Below are 15111 nucleotides of genomic sequence, written 5' to 3'. Positions count from 1 at the left end.
TACAAAATTATTTTTTAAAAAATTTAATAAAACTTTGACATTTAACCTAACACTAATGTAACTTGAAATTCCGCAGTCATCACTCACCTTTTTCAAAGCACAAGCCTTTATTACTTTTTCATAGCGTTCCTTTTCATATTTCTTCCCAAATAAAATATTACTCCTCACAGTTCCCGAAAACACCCAGGGCTGCTGAGAAACATAGGCGATTTTTCCATGCACGCTGACCAGCCCCTGACTCGGCGGCAGCTCCCCAAGCACGGCACTTAACAGCGATGACTGAAACAGATTGCAAAACACACATGTGCACTCAACACTCAGGGCAGAGTAAGCCACTACAACACAGCCATGCCCGGCCCTGGGGTTGGATAAACATCATTCATTCTTTCACTTAAAATAAGATAAAGTACAGCACTCAAAGTTGTGATAAAAAACTGGAAATAACACCACTGGGTCAATGAATAAACTAATGACTTACAAGGAATATTCACAAAATGGAACGCAACAATCTACTCTGCCCAAATGACTTTCCTCCAAATGAAACGGTATTTGGAACAAAGAGTAATTAAGAATGTTTATAGCAACTGAGTAGCACAGCATGATATAGTTTTCACATATCTTGATATTGAATGCAGTTGTTCCAGCATCAAGGCATCCTTTACTGGACAAAGTACTTGGTTCCAGAAATGTTATGCGTAAATAATATATCCTATTCACTAGGAAAGACTTTTATTTAATGGAACCATGAGATCACATTTCTGGAGTGCAAATTTCAATCATAAAGGAAATAGCAATCACTCTATCAGTTATACATTCTGTATTTAGGTTTTTGTATTAGGTTCTTTAAGAAAGCATGAGACTAAGTGTGCATGCTCATTTCCTTCAAATCCTTTGCAACATACAGATGTGATGGGTCTGTGCCTACCATTATCAACCTTACAACACTGAACTGAAATCACCTGTTTGCGTATCTGTCCCACCCCAGAAACTGGCAGCTTCTTTCTGGAAGGCAGTAGCATCTAGGTCTTGCTTACTTTTTGTATCTTTTGCCCCCAAACAGGTCCACACACCTGGCTGCATATTTACTAAATGTGCATCCATCTGACTTGGAGAAGTTATAGGAAGAAATGAGCCCTCACAACTTCCCAATGTTGTGCACCAAGGGTCCACTCTAACAAAAGCAAGTCCCCACTTTCTCAGCCATTCCACCCTGAAGAGGAGTCACATAAATAATTCCCTTCACTGAGATGTCCAACCTCCAGACCAGGTGTTCCCAATTGTGCAACTTGAAATGAGAAGGGAAAATACAATTCGAGATACACAGATTTACTTGGCCAGTTCACTTTCTTGCAAAACTAATGTTCCAGGGAACACAATGAGAAATGCCGTTCCAGGTTTACCCAACCCAACATTGTGTTACACATAGCACTGGGCTCAACCCCAAGGATTGAATGTGAGACGTGGTGCTGCGTCCAGCTGCCAGGTGGCATTATACTTACCTTTCCTGCTCCCACGGGTCCAACCACGGCTAACAATTCCCCAGGTCTGACAGTAAAAGAAAGGCCTCGTAGGGTGGGGCTTTCTGACGCCTACAAATAAAAGTTCACAAAAATGTACCAGTATCAATAAAGCAACACAAGTCACTTCAAAAAGTGAAGGATGTTATAGTCATTGTATATGAACATAACCCAAATCTTTCACATTTTCATCCAATCATATTCCTTCCTTTGTCGAGTTTGAAGCAGTTTGGTAACTTTAGTATTTAAGGAAGGCACTTTCCCTTTTACCAGATTTCCACATGAATATAGCTATAGACATCTACAGAATTTAGGTAGTAAAAACAACAAGGCGACCTTCCTGAAATGAAAGCTTCTTGGCTCACATCAACTTACTAAAACAATACTGTTAATATAATATTCACTTTGGGGCTGGGCGTGGTGGCTCACGCCTGTAATCCTAGCACTCTGAGGAGTCCAAGGTAGGTGGATTGTTTGAGCTCAGGAGTTCAAGATCAGCCTGAGCAAGAGCAAGACCCCATCTCTACTAAAAATAGAAAGAAATTAGCTGGACAACTAAAAATATATAGAAAAAAATTAGCTGGGTATGGTGACACATGCCTATAGTCCCAGCTACTTGGGAGAGGCTGAGGCAGAAGGATCATTTAAGCCCTGGAGTTTGACATTGCTGTGAGCTAGGCCAATGTCTGGGCACTCTAGCCCCAGCAACAGAGTAAGACTCAACAGACTGAGATTCTGTCTCAAAATATATATATATATATATATATATATATATATATATATATATATATATATATATATATATATAATGTGTATATATATTATGTATATATATTATGTATATATTCACTTTGAGAGGTTTTCCATTATGACCCTTGGTTTTAATCTTCTATTTTATCAACCTCCACAAGGTGGCAGTATAAGTACACAGTATGCCCAGCCCTTGAGTTGAAAAAAATTGTTTGAAACCACCCATCTCTCCCATTTCCACTTGATAAAAGAATAAATCTCAGTAACACTCAGCAAGGAAGAAGGCATGTCACCCTTGGCAAATGAACTTCTACAAATAATGGTCAATTCTGTAACCATGGCTCTAGTTTAACAGAAAAAAAAAATGGAGAATAAAGAAATTAAGTATAAAGTCATGAGTCAAAGTGATTTAAGTCTCAGTGTTACCCCTGCAACATACACCACCCTGGGTAGACAGGGACAGCACAGAACTTCCACTATGAACACCGGGACGTACTCGTTACAGCAGACACTTCAACACAAGGAGGACAGGAAGATAAAGTACTCTTTATGCTCCCAGCAATCACATTCCTGAATAATCTGTAAACTCTAAGATACAGAGATTTAACAGTATATGGATGTGTTTGCATACATTAAATGTCAAGAAAATGCTCAGTAATTGCTGGTGTTTAAAAATATGTTATTTAATAGTTCAACTGATTCTTAAAGAGATGGAATGAAACTCTCTGCTTTTTCATAGAACTTTCAAGCATTAGAAAATCCATCGAAAGGATTAAATTGTGTTGGTGGAGAGGGAAGAATTCAGCAGAGCACGGTAAACAAAAATCAGAAGGTTTCCTCTTTCCATTTAAGGACAATCAGTACTTTAAATCATGTATCTTCTTAAAAAGGCAAAAGTCAGAGGTACAACTAAGGGGTATGGTTTTAAATTGAGAACATAAAACCTTAATAGTAATCATCACCTATAAGAACTTTAGTCCAAACCCAGATATCAACACTATCAGACAAAAGTTGATACCGGTAGTAACTATTAAAAATAAACAAAGCTGACCGGGAGCAGTGCCTCACACCTGTAATCCTAACTCTCTGGGAGGCCACAGTGGATGGATCACTCCAAGGTCAGGAGTTTGAGACCAGCATGAGCAAGAGCGAGACCACATCTCTACTAAAAACAGAAAGAAATTAATTGGCCAATATATAGAAAACAAAACTAGCCAGGCATGGTGGTGCATGCCTGTGCTCCCAGCTACTCAGGAGGCTGAGGCAGGAGAATTGCTTGAGCCCAGGAGTCTGAGGTTGCTGTGAGCTAGGCTGACGCCACAGCACGCTAGCCCGGGCAACAGAGTAAGACTCTGTCTCAAAAAATAAATTAATTCATTAATTAATTAATTAAACTAAATAAACAGAGCTGCTATTGGAGGATTCATTCTTTCCTCCCATATTATGATCTCCATGTGAATTTCCCTCGGTGTGGATCTGAGAGTCTTCACCATGCATTCCTGGTGGCTGGAGAAGTAGCAAATTTATTTGAGCCCCAAACTCATTTTTAAAGGACCCTCTTGAGAGGCCTAGTATTCTGCACAACACGCTTTAGGAAATGCTCTTTAATATCACAGAAAAATGATCACGAGTAAGTCAAAGGCAATGCAGCCTCCTGAACTCTAGGAAAAGGATTCTGAATCTGGAGTCCCTCAAGGGCAGGACATTGCTGGGAAGGACACCCTTGGAAGGAGGAAGCAGGGTGCAGCCAACCCACTGACAATCTCAGGAAGCTGAGCTGACCCAGTCCAGGTAGACCTTTAACCTTTAGGACATGCACTCAAAACTCTCTCCACATCTGGAGTGGGCACAAGTGAATAGTAATATGCCCCAAAGACTCAAAGCACAGAGGTAGAAAGAAAGGCCTACACAACCTTCCAAATGAAAAATTTCTCTGGAAATAACTGAATGGCCACATACTAAATCACAATTATTTTCACAAATGGTCACATATCAAAATGTGCATATGTATATATATACTGACAAACTTATAAATGTGTCCCATATCACACTAGGAAATGGTCACATAACAAAACAATCACAGTTGCTTTCAATCGCAAATAAACTAGCCTCAGATTTTATAAGAATTATAAAAACTACACAAAAGCAGCTGATTTTTTTTATTTTTTGAGACAGAGTTTCACTCCATTGCCTTGAGTAGAGTGCCACAGTGTCAGCCTAGTTCACAGCAACCTCAAACTCCTGGGCTCAAGCGATCCTCCTGCCTCGGCCTCCTGAGTGGCTGGGACTACAGGCACACGCCACCACGCCCGGCTAATTTTTCTGTTTTTAGTAGAGACAGGTTCTTGCTCTTGCTCGGGCTGGTCTCGAACTCCTGACTCCAAACAATTCTCCCGCCTCCACCACCCAGAGTGCCTGGATTACAGGCGTGAGCCACCGCACCCTGCCAGATGCTAAATTTTAATAGGTGACAAACTAAGTTTCTCTACTCCTTCCTACCTGCCAAACAGGTATTTCAGACTGTAACACTTTTTACCCAGTTTTGACTGCGAGAGGGTGAGCTGCTACAAATCCACCTTGCCATCACAGCCTGCAGTTCCTGGCGGGGAAGTCCCTGCCACTTCGGGAGGCTACAGACCCTGCAGTGCTCTACTGTAACCAGAAGGGGGCAGCATTCGGACCCTGGGGAGGTTCAGCCCCTTCCCTCCCAGGCCCCCCCAACACTGATGCAACAAGCCTTGACTGAGCCCCCATCTGGCCCCGACACCATCATAAGAGTTGGGGATACAGCAACAAACAAAGCAGATGAAAATCCCGGCTCCCATGGAGATGTAGAAGCTCCCACAAGGTCACAAACGTTACAACTTAGAGACTGAGCCCAAGTCCATTCCTTTTATAAATGAGACCCAGGTTGGTGAGAAGACCTGCCTTCAAATACCTGCCTGACTGTCCAGCAGGCTGCTGCTGGCGTCCGTGTCCTTCTCCTAGCTCCCGGTTCTGTCTCTAAAACCCCGAATGTCGCAGCCCCTCTGCCCACGCATGCACCCTCTCCCCCCCCCCCCCGACCATGACCTCACCAGACTTGACCTTGTGATCCCCCAGTGTGGGCATAATACACACACACACACACACACGCACGCACACGCACACACACGGCCGGGGCTGTATTATAATGCAAGGTGTAAAAGAAGTCTAAGAACTAACAGCCCATTTTACAATGTTGCAGAGTTTGCTACCTAAGAAACTTGGCAATGAGTCCTACACAAAGCGTGTGTTCGCTACCTCAGTGCTTCCCCTAACTGGACAGCATTCACCTAGAGTGTGTTTTTGACCATGGAATGCTAGCGTTGCTTTCTATCAGTGCTTCAAGTGCACGAGGGTGCCACATGCCAAGGAGATAGGGAGAAACTGCCAGGGCAGGTAACACACACCTTGTGGGAGTTTCCACGTGCAATGATGTGGTTTTATATATGTGGGAACACGTTACTGGTTTGGTTGGTAGAGATGGCAAGCATTGCATCAGAACTGGGTGAGCACCGTACACATAGCACAGCACTTAGAGCGACAGGCATGGAAGGAAAGGAAGAGTCTAGAGAGATCCAACATTTGCAGCACAGGAGAAGGGAGCAGCAGATGGAGCCGGGAGGGAGAGTTGCTCGACAGCCTAAAGCCTCCCCGCTCCTGAAAACTGCACTTCAACTTGAGGTCGGCCACAGCCAGCACCTGCAAAGGGGAGACACTGGTCCCACTAGCACCGCCCACCTGGGTCAAGCAGTCTAAGCTGTCCCAGCGCCTTCAGAACAGCCTCTCCCACTCTGTGGTCCCAACTGCTCCTGGCAGCCAGGCCCCTCGGTTCTGCTCCCGGCAGGCCCCCTAGGAGACAGCACCTCACACCTGCCATGGCCAAGCTCAGGGTGCCCCCACCCCCACCCCTTGCCTTTGTGCCCTTTCTTTCAACTTCTACATGAAGAACTGCTTGCACGAAATTCCCTCTCCTGTGCCGTGTGTTTGCTCTTCCAGACTAAGCGAGGCCGAGGCGGGAGGATTTGCACAGCACCACAGATTCGGAGAGGACGGCATTGGAGTCATGTGCATAAGGAGGCATTGAGTCTGCAAGGCTGCGCAGGTCTCCAGGGTGATGCCTGCTACTTTTCCTGACTGCCTGAATGTCACGAGTAAAACCAAGTGTCGGAAAATCCTTGTGGTCTTGCCAGTTCTGCCTGTCGGCTTGCAACCCGTGAAGCCCTTCCATCAGGAACCCACGGAGCTTACTGCCCTGGCCGGCCGCCTCCATGCCTGGGCCGCCGCCAAAGCGGCCGGCGCCACCCAGACGCTTGGAATGGGGGAGCCCCCACCCCAACGCCATGGCAGAGTTCCAAATCACGGGCTTTTCTCATTATAGACTAAGATGATCTAAAAACATTAAGGTAAAAATGCACACTGACACCCCAAAGTCTCTGTACTAATTTATAATGTATGTTAGTTAACCCATTCCATGCTGCAACCCTAGTCTGTCCTGCCCCATCCAACATTACAAACATCTAAACCTCCATTTAGCTCAAAACGAGGTAAACGTTTGAAATTTTTATTTAGTTATTTATTTTTTATTTTAGCGTGTTATGGGGGTATAAATGTTAAGGTTACATATATTGCCCATGCCCCCCTCCTCCCTCGGAAATTTCTTTTTAAATGACATAAAGCACCTGTCAAACACCATCATCTGGTTTTATACCCAATTTCTATTCATTGCAAACCTTACTCCTGATGTTGAGAATTTTTATAACACGACTTTCATCGAATGAGAAAGTTACATTTCATGTTATTCGTAAAATCTAAAAATTCTCTATTATATCAATGTCACCCATTTTCTTTCAGCAGTAATGATCTTGTAAAGGTGGATATGTTACCTTATCCCAAAAAGCAGTATAATCTTCTACGTGCACTATCCTTTTACCATCTGACAGCAGCTGAGGGTTGCGCTGTGATATCTCATCAAGTAACAGAAAGTCCTAAAAAAGAAAGAAAGAAAGAAAAACACAGATTGTTTAAATTGCAAACACAACCGTATAAACAAAAATCATTATTTCCATGGAATTTGCTATATAAAACTTTATGTGGCCTAGAGACCATTTTATCAACTGTAATTTTGTTTGGGTTTTTTTTTTGGGGGGGGAGGGAAGGGACAGGGTCTCGTTCTGTTACCCAAGCTGCAATACAGTGGCACAATCATAGCTTACTGCAACATTGAACTCCTGGACTCAAATGAACCTAGCTTGGCCTCCCAGAATGCTGGGATTAGACACATGAGCCAAACTGTCCGGACCAACTGTGTTTAAAGTATTGGTTCAAATCAGGGAAATGCTATATATTTAATAAATAAATAAATTTGTGAAGAGTTCACAGCCATGAGGCAACTATCTGTAATATTTTTCAACAAGCGTACTGTTTCCTTCCTAAAGAGAATATATTGCTCCAAAGTTGAACACATTTAGAACCTGGACATTTGTATTGTTTTACTTTAGTGTTACTAACAGTAAACATGGAGTTGGTAGGAAATGACCCAATAAATAGTCACTGAATCCTCGCCATGTGCCAACCACCATGCTCAATGCTAGGAACACGAGGAGGAAAGCCATTCCAAGGCCTTCTAGAATCGGGCTGGCCCAAAATAGCAGGCAGGGAACACGAGGCCAATGGCAGAGGCTCGGGAGGACAGCCCTAGCTCTAGCTGTGTCTATGTCCTCTGGCCTTTCTCCTCCCAAGGACGTGTCAAATCAATGTATCAGACTTATTATTAACTATCACTTAAGTCAGGTGTCCTCAAACTACAGCCCGAGGGCCACATGCGGTTGGTTTTGCCCATTTGTTTTTTTACTTCCAAATAAGATATGTGCAGTGTGCATAGGAATTTGTTCATAGTTTTTTTTTAAGCTACAGTCCGGCCCTCCAGCGGTCTAAGGGACAGTGAACTGGCCCCCTGTTTAAAAAGTCTGAGGACCCCTGACTTAAGTTATAGTCCTACTAGAACATGTGGAGAAAGGCACTGTAAAAAAGAGAAGAAAAAAGAAGAAAGAGTTTTTATAAGTTATAGTTCTAAAAAAGAAATGCTCTTCTTAAGTTTCTATCTCTCAAAAAATATTTTATGAGCATCCCATGTATACACCATCAAATTGGTACTAGATGATCAACGCTTATATGCACATATGGTAGTAACATTCATTGGTGTGGGGCAGGTTGAGGGAGGAGGGGATGGGTGAGTTGTGCACTATCTGGGGAATGGACATGCTTGAAGCTCTCTTCAGGCAGAATAAAGCAATATATGTAACCTAAACATTTGTACCCCCATTATATTCTGAAATTTTAAAAAAGGGTGGAGGGATACACGGTGACTATGAAAAACAAACTTATATAGTTGAGCGCATGTAATAAATACAGTTAAGGCCTAGATTCCACTGAGAAAAAATACAGTGAGTAATTGTGAATTAGGTTTATTTGGGTCACTTCTTTTTTCCACTTTACTACCTATTTGTTTTGAATTGAAACCAGATGAGAGAAGTAACATCTAAACTGATGAAAAAAATATATTTCATAAGCAATTGAAATCAGATGAGAGAAGTAAAAATCTAAACTGATGAAAAATTATATATTTTATAAGCATCTTATAAGCACAGTCACTTATCTGTAGACAGCAAATGGCCCGTCCTTGACAGCAGGGATGGCCATATCTTCCCCTTTCTGCTATTTTCCACACTAGATAGCAGCTATTTGATGTAATTTAACTGTATGAGACAAAGCCCTGCTAACCATTACAAATCTAAGCTAATAATATATGGGAAAACTCCCTATTGCTCCTCAAATGTTAGACATAATGCAATGAAAAGAGCTACATGGGCTCAGAAATTCATGAATCATCAACCCACATTACACCCACCCCCCAAAATTTTGATCATGTGGAAGAAACAACATTGGCTGTCCTCAAAATCTGCTCTCAATCTTCTGTGGTTAACAACCTCCTTCTGCCCTCCAAATTTCTAGCTGGTACTTGGCGGCCTGGATTGAGGACCACATTTCCCAGACTCCCGTGCAGCTAGGTGTAGCCACGTGACTCAAGTTGAGGTCGATGGAAAGTGAGGACACCCAGGAACCTTCTCCCACCCCGCTGCGCAGGCCTTAGAAGCTGCCGTCCTGGTAACGACCATGCTCAACAGAATGCAAAGGAAAAAAGAGTCTGGATGTAAAATGCTAAGGGGCATCACACCAATCACGGGACTTGTAATGGGGTGAACTGTGTCTCCCCCTGCCCATGCTATGTTTTGAACGTGTCCCCTCCAAACTGCAGGTGTCAAAATTTAATGGCCAATGTGATGATTTTAAAAGGAAGCGTGATAAGGCCATTAAGGACCTTCTAAAAGAGGCTCCATGCAGCATTCAGCTCTCCAGCCCTCCACCTTCCGCCATGTGCAGACACACCCTTCCTCCCTCCAAAGGATGAAGCCACAGGTGCCATCGAGGAAGCAGAGAGCAGCCCTCACCAGACAACCAAACTTGCCGGCACCTTGACCTTGGATGTTCCAGCCTCCAGAACAGTGAGAAATACCTTTCTGCAGTGTTTTGTTATATAGCGGTACAAACAGACCAAGACAACCCCCCCCCAAAAAAGGTAAATTCCTAAACCTAGCACCTTAAAATATGACTTTAGTTGGAAGTAGGACCATTGCAGATATAATTTAAGATGAGGCCACAGTGCATTATGGTGGGTCCTAAATCCAACATGACTGGTGTCCTTGTAAGAAGAGAAGAGAGACCGAGATAGAAACCCAGGCAGAAATCAACAAGTGAGGATGGAGAGAGACTGGAGGGATACAGCTGCAGGCCAAGGATGCCAAGGACTGCCAGCAACCCCCAGGAGCTAGAAGAGGTGAGAAAGGATCCCCCTTGCAGGTTTTGGAAGGTGCAAGCCCCTGCTGACACCCTGACTTCAGACTTTTAGCCTCCAGAGAGATTGAACCACTGCTGTTTTAAGCCATCACGTTTACGGTACTTTCTCAGAGCAGCCCTAGCAAACTCACACAAAACCGTACGTGCATTTTTGCATGAGAGGAAAATAAACAACCTTAGATGAATGGCTGTGCCAGGGGTATTCTAGAACCCACGGACAACAGAAATAAACATGTGAACATGTTTGAGGAAGAGAAAGCAACACTTAAGTCATCTACTACTCTAAAAATTGTAAACAGCCTTTAAGTCTTTAACATTCCTAACTATCACTCCATAGAGTACAAATTTGATTGTAATGTTACACTTCAAAAGAACACTGGTAAAGCTGAAAATGAGAACTTTGTTCTGTGTAGGAAAAGCAAAGTACAGGCCGGGTGTGGTGGCTCACGCCTGGGAGCCCGAGGCTGGCAGATCGTTTGAGCTCAGGAGTTCTAGACCAGCCTCAGGAAGAGCAAGATCCCAGTCTCTACTAAAAATAGAAAAATAAACTGGGCATTATGGCATGCCTGTATTCCCAGCTGCTCGGGAGACTGAGGCAGGAGGATCATTTGAATGCAGGAATTTGAAGTTGCAGTGAGCTGTGGTTGGCTTAAACTATTAGTTACATCCCTAAGGTATTACACAGTGTAAGTTAGCATAGCAACATCTAAATGGTTATATATGTCCTAAGTCTTATCTAGACAGAATAAAATTCCAATATTAGCTTAAGCATATTACCAAAACATTATCCAGTATTTAGTGTGCACATGTTAGAATAGAAATCCACCCCCCCAAAAAAGAAAAACTATGCACAAAACAAGGAAGTAGATCTATTGAGATTTACTCAGCTCTCCAGCCATCTGAGGGCTGTTCATAAACAATAGGTTTATGTTCATAAACAATAGGTCTGAGTGTATAAAGAAGTTATAAGCATTCAGTGGTTAAATGAGACTCCATTCAACACACGAACACTGTAAAGGTCCCAGAAGTGCTGGTTGGATTTTTCTGTAGTGCTCAGGCTGATGAAAATGCTAAAATTAAATTTCCATTACAGCAAGGGAGTGTATTCCCAGAACAGGTCATGCAGGGAAGTACCAGGCGTCAGAACTCAAGCCAAAAAGACTGACTGCAGAGTGGAGGGTAGGCAAAAACCTAAGCAGCTCTGTGAACAATATAACTCCAGAAGACACATTTTACTGGATGTGGAAGTTGCCAAACCCTTTCAGCGCTTCGACATTAAGACAAGATCTTTTATAATCCTATTGGCCTTTCTCAATGCCAAGATCTTTCCTTATTAAGAGAAAAATAGAGGGAACTTCTTGGGCCTATAAACTTCATAATAAATTCTTCATTTTCTGTACATGGAAAAAAAAGAAATTGAACAGTACGTGTAAAAAAGAAGATACTACATTGTAAAGCCCACGTGTCGGATTGTCCTGCGTGTATATCCCAAGGCACCATCTGAAAGGTACAGCAGGTTTTCTACCTAAGGCTCCGAAAATGATCTTACTAGAAATCATCCAAGAGGGCCCAATCTACTAAGACCCAGGCTGCACAAAACAGGGTTGCAGCAACTTTTTTTTTTTCTTTTTTGAGACAGAGTCTCACTTTGTTGCCCAGGCTAGAGTGAGTGCCCTGGCATCAGCCTAGCTCACAGCAACCTCAATCTCCTGGGCTCAAGCAATCCTCCTGCCTCAGCCTCCCAAGTAGCTGGGACTACAGGCATGTGCCACTATGCCCGGCTAAGTTTTTCTACATATATTAGTTGGCCAATTAATTTCTTTCTATTTATAGTAGAGACGGGGTCTCGCTCTTGCTCAGGCTGGTTTCGAACTCCTGACCTCAAGCGATCCACCCGCCTCGGCCTCCCAGAGCGCTAGGATTACAGGCGTGAGCCACCACACCCAGCCTGCAACAACTTTTAAGAATACAATGTTTTCTAAGCTCAATGTGCCTACCAGGCTTCTAGCTCACCTATAGTTGCGTCTCAGCTAGTTCCGGTAACCTGGTCAGTGCAACTGGCTGACCTATGCTTCCTCTCCTGCTGCCACTGTCACTTTCTAATTGTTCACTAGCACATCCACCTGAGAGGCAAAGAACGGAGGAGAAGTACACATCAGATCATAGATGATCACATTCATTGCCTATTACCTCTGTTTCATAAATAGGAAAGGAGGCGGAATCAGGCAGACCCCATTAGTGGGTCTTATTGCAAACACCTGGATATTTCAAAAGAATTTCAGCCTTCAAAACCAAATCCATCCTCAAATCTGGTCCTCTTCTAGTATTCTACATTTTGGTGACACCAGGTGATTTTGCAACCAAAAATACCAAAGCAGCCGTCAAATCCGTCCAATTCTCTCTACTTGGTCCTAGTCTAAATCACATCATCTTCTTCTGGACTAATTACTGCATCAGCTTCTTGACATATCTCCCTGTATCTACCCTGAACCCTCCAACTCCTGCCCGCCCAACCCATTCCCCAGGCTGCAGCCAGGGTGAGCTCTGAAAAAACTAAAATCCTTCACATTATCTGCCGGGTCCTGTATAGAGGACCAGGCCTCTAGCACTCTCTACTCTTTAGCATAACGCATTTTTCAGTAGTCCTGGGTCTTCTTGTGCACTATGAACCAGTGTCACATAATTACCCGCATGGAAATGCAAAGCATGAGCCTCCTTCTGTCCCCAGCCCATCTGACCATCAAAAGCTCCCTCCAACACCACCCAGGTAATTCTCCAGGCTACTTCCTGAGCTTTCTCAGGAAGCACTACCTCCGCTGTGGCATCGGCATCTTTTCCAAAGCACCTTGTGGCACCTTGGACTTTGCCATCCAAGAAGAATGACACATAAATGCACATCAATGCTGAGTTTAATTTAATTATATATTACCCCACACACACACACGATTGATGACATATAAATTCTCAGTGGTAAGGACTTCTATGCGCTTGTTTACCATTGCATATAAGCATCTATCAGAGTGCCAGGCTTAAGCTAGGTACTCAGTTATTAAAGGGAATAAATAATTGAGTAAATGAATAAATTCCAAATTTGCCCCCCTGAAAGCCTCACATAGACCATAAGAGATATTTGTGTTCTTCCTCTCAGTCGATTTCAGTATTCAGTGATCCTGATGTCTTTTCTACTTGCAAAACATATTTGGACCTCATGGGGTCCCCCCCCACACACACAACTGAGGCAATGTTTTCCCAAATGTGGCATATTTTCAGGTACAGGAGGACATTTTCTAAAGAAGTAGGTAACTTGGGCCTGAGCCCCAACACCTAGTGAAGCAGAATCTCCAAAGGGCAACAATTTACTTTTAATAACCGCCTCAGGTGATTCTTACAAACTAGGGGACAAAATTTTTAAATGGGTCATGTTATAGGGTTTTAAAAAGTTGAAGATCTAAAAGAAGAAAAAAACTAGTCCAACAATTACTTCCACACCACCAGGAAGCAGTTTGTCACACTAACACCAGCACTTTGTAATCACTCTCATTCTCTGCCATTTTGGCTTTCTTTCCTGACAATCACTTCTGCTGAACAGACATCTGAATTCCTAGGCCCACCTCCCTAGCAGAAGCATCTGCCCAAAGCAAAGATGTGTCCTTGGGCAGGACACAGAGCATCTGACAAAGTTAACCCCTAGAAAATGCAAAGTATTCAGCAGGTCACAATTTTTATTGTACTGCACGCACACATCTATCTACACGGAAGGGAGTTTCAAGCCTTAGATATGGTTCGTTCACATTTTGGTGGAAATTTAAAAATCCTAAAGATTTCTGTCTATCCAAATATTTGACCACAATTCCCTGAGAACCTTCTACATACAGGATACCTTTCATGCCACAATCATTGATGTGTGACAAAATCCATCAGAGGATCAAAGTTACCACTTTCCACTAAAACAATGTGAGCATTTAGACATTTGCAGAATCCCACAGACTCGGTGAAGCTGGAAGTTTACAAAGTAAGACTTTCTATTCATCTACATGGCCGAGAGAAAGCCCACTGTCTTCACAGCCCAGGAAGTAGGCCAGGAGACTCCATGTTAACCCCAGGCTCGGTCCCTCTCTTTGGAGAGCAGGTCCACCAAGTCCAATCAGATCTGATACACACAGACAGACACACAGCACAAGGGGAAGACTCAGGCTCAGTCCCCCTCTGGACAAGACCCAGCTCCCCTGGGTTGAGAGCACCCTAAGTCCCGGTGTTCCAGGAATGCCCAATCTGCTCCATCACCTGGGCTTTTTCTGGCAGGACAGGCAACCCTGGGTCTCTGTTGGGTTCCCGCCCTTTCCTGTGACTGCTGTTCTGTCCATACAGTATTTGGTGCCCAGGACACATCTGTGAAGCTGAGCTGCATGGTACCAGCCTTGCGCAGCAGGAATGAAAGTACTGAGTGAGTCGTGCGGGCTAGCTCAGAAGTATTTGCTTAAATCAAGCACAATAGGGAAGAAACCCCAGGGCAAAGACCCAAAAGTGAGGATGAATGCAGCACAGACTGGTCCCCTGCCAGGTCAGGGACGTGTGCTGGGAAAAACACACGTGGCCAGGGGAGCCATAAAAATTAAGAGTTCAGGCCGGGCACGGTGGCTCACGCCTGTAATTCTAGCATGCTGGGAGGCCGAGGCAGAAGGATCGCTTGAGGTCAGGAGTTCGAAACCAGCCTGAGCAAGAGCGAGACCCCATCTCTACTAAAAAATAGAAAGAAATTAATTGGCCAACTAAAAATATACACAAAAAATTAGCCGGGCATGGTGGTATGTCTCTGTAGTCCTAGCTACTCGGGGGCTGAGGCAGGAGGATCACTTGAGCCCAGGAGTTTGAGGTTGCTGTGAGCTAGGCTGATGCCATGGCACTC

The 15111-nt window shown here is 43.7% G+C and overlaps 1 protein-coding gene across 2 annotated transcripts in view; it reads right to left on the bottom strand.

Annotated features, from left to right (window-relative positions):
* Positions 1-15111, bottom strand: part of ABCC4 (ATP binding cassette subfamily C member 4 (PEL blood group)) — a 248599-nt gene that overhangs the window by 145793 nt on the left and 87695 nt on the right. For both annotated transcript variants that reach the window (XM_012769743.3, XM_012769744.3), the window contains exons 9-11: positions 7175-7276; positions 1500-1589; positions 88-279 (exon numbers count right to left, since the gene is read on the bottom strand). In XM_012769743.3, the coding sequence (XP_012625197.2) occupies positions 88-279; positions 1500-1589; positions 7175-7276 (384 nt within the window). The remainder of the gene's footprint in view (positions 1-87; positions 280-1499; positions 1590-7174; positions 7277-15111) is intronic.

The sequence above is a fragment of the Microcebus murinus genome, chromosome 13 (genome assembly GCF_040939455.1).
Source record: "Microcebus murinus isolate Inina chromosome 13, M.murinus_Inina_mat1.0, whole genome shotgun sequence".
In the NCBI taxonomy this organism is placed as follows: Eukaryota; Metazoa; Chordata; class Mammalia; order Primates; family Cheirogaleidae; genus Microcebus; species Microcebus murinus.
The sequence above is the reverse complement of the archived record's forward strand: the minus strand, read 5'-3'. Positions and strand labels throughout refer to the sequence as shown.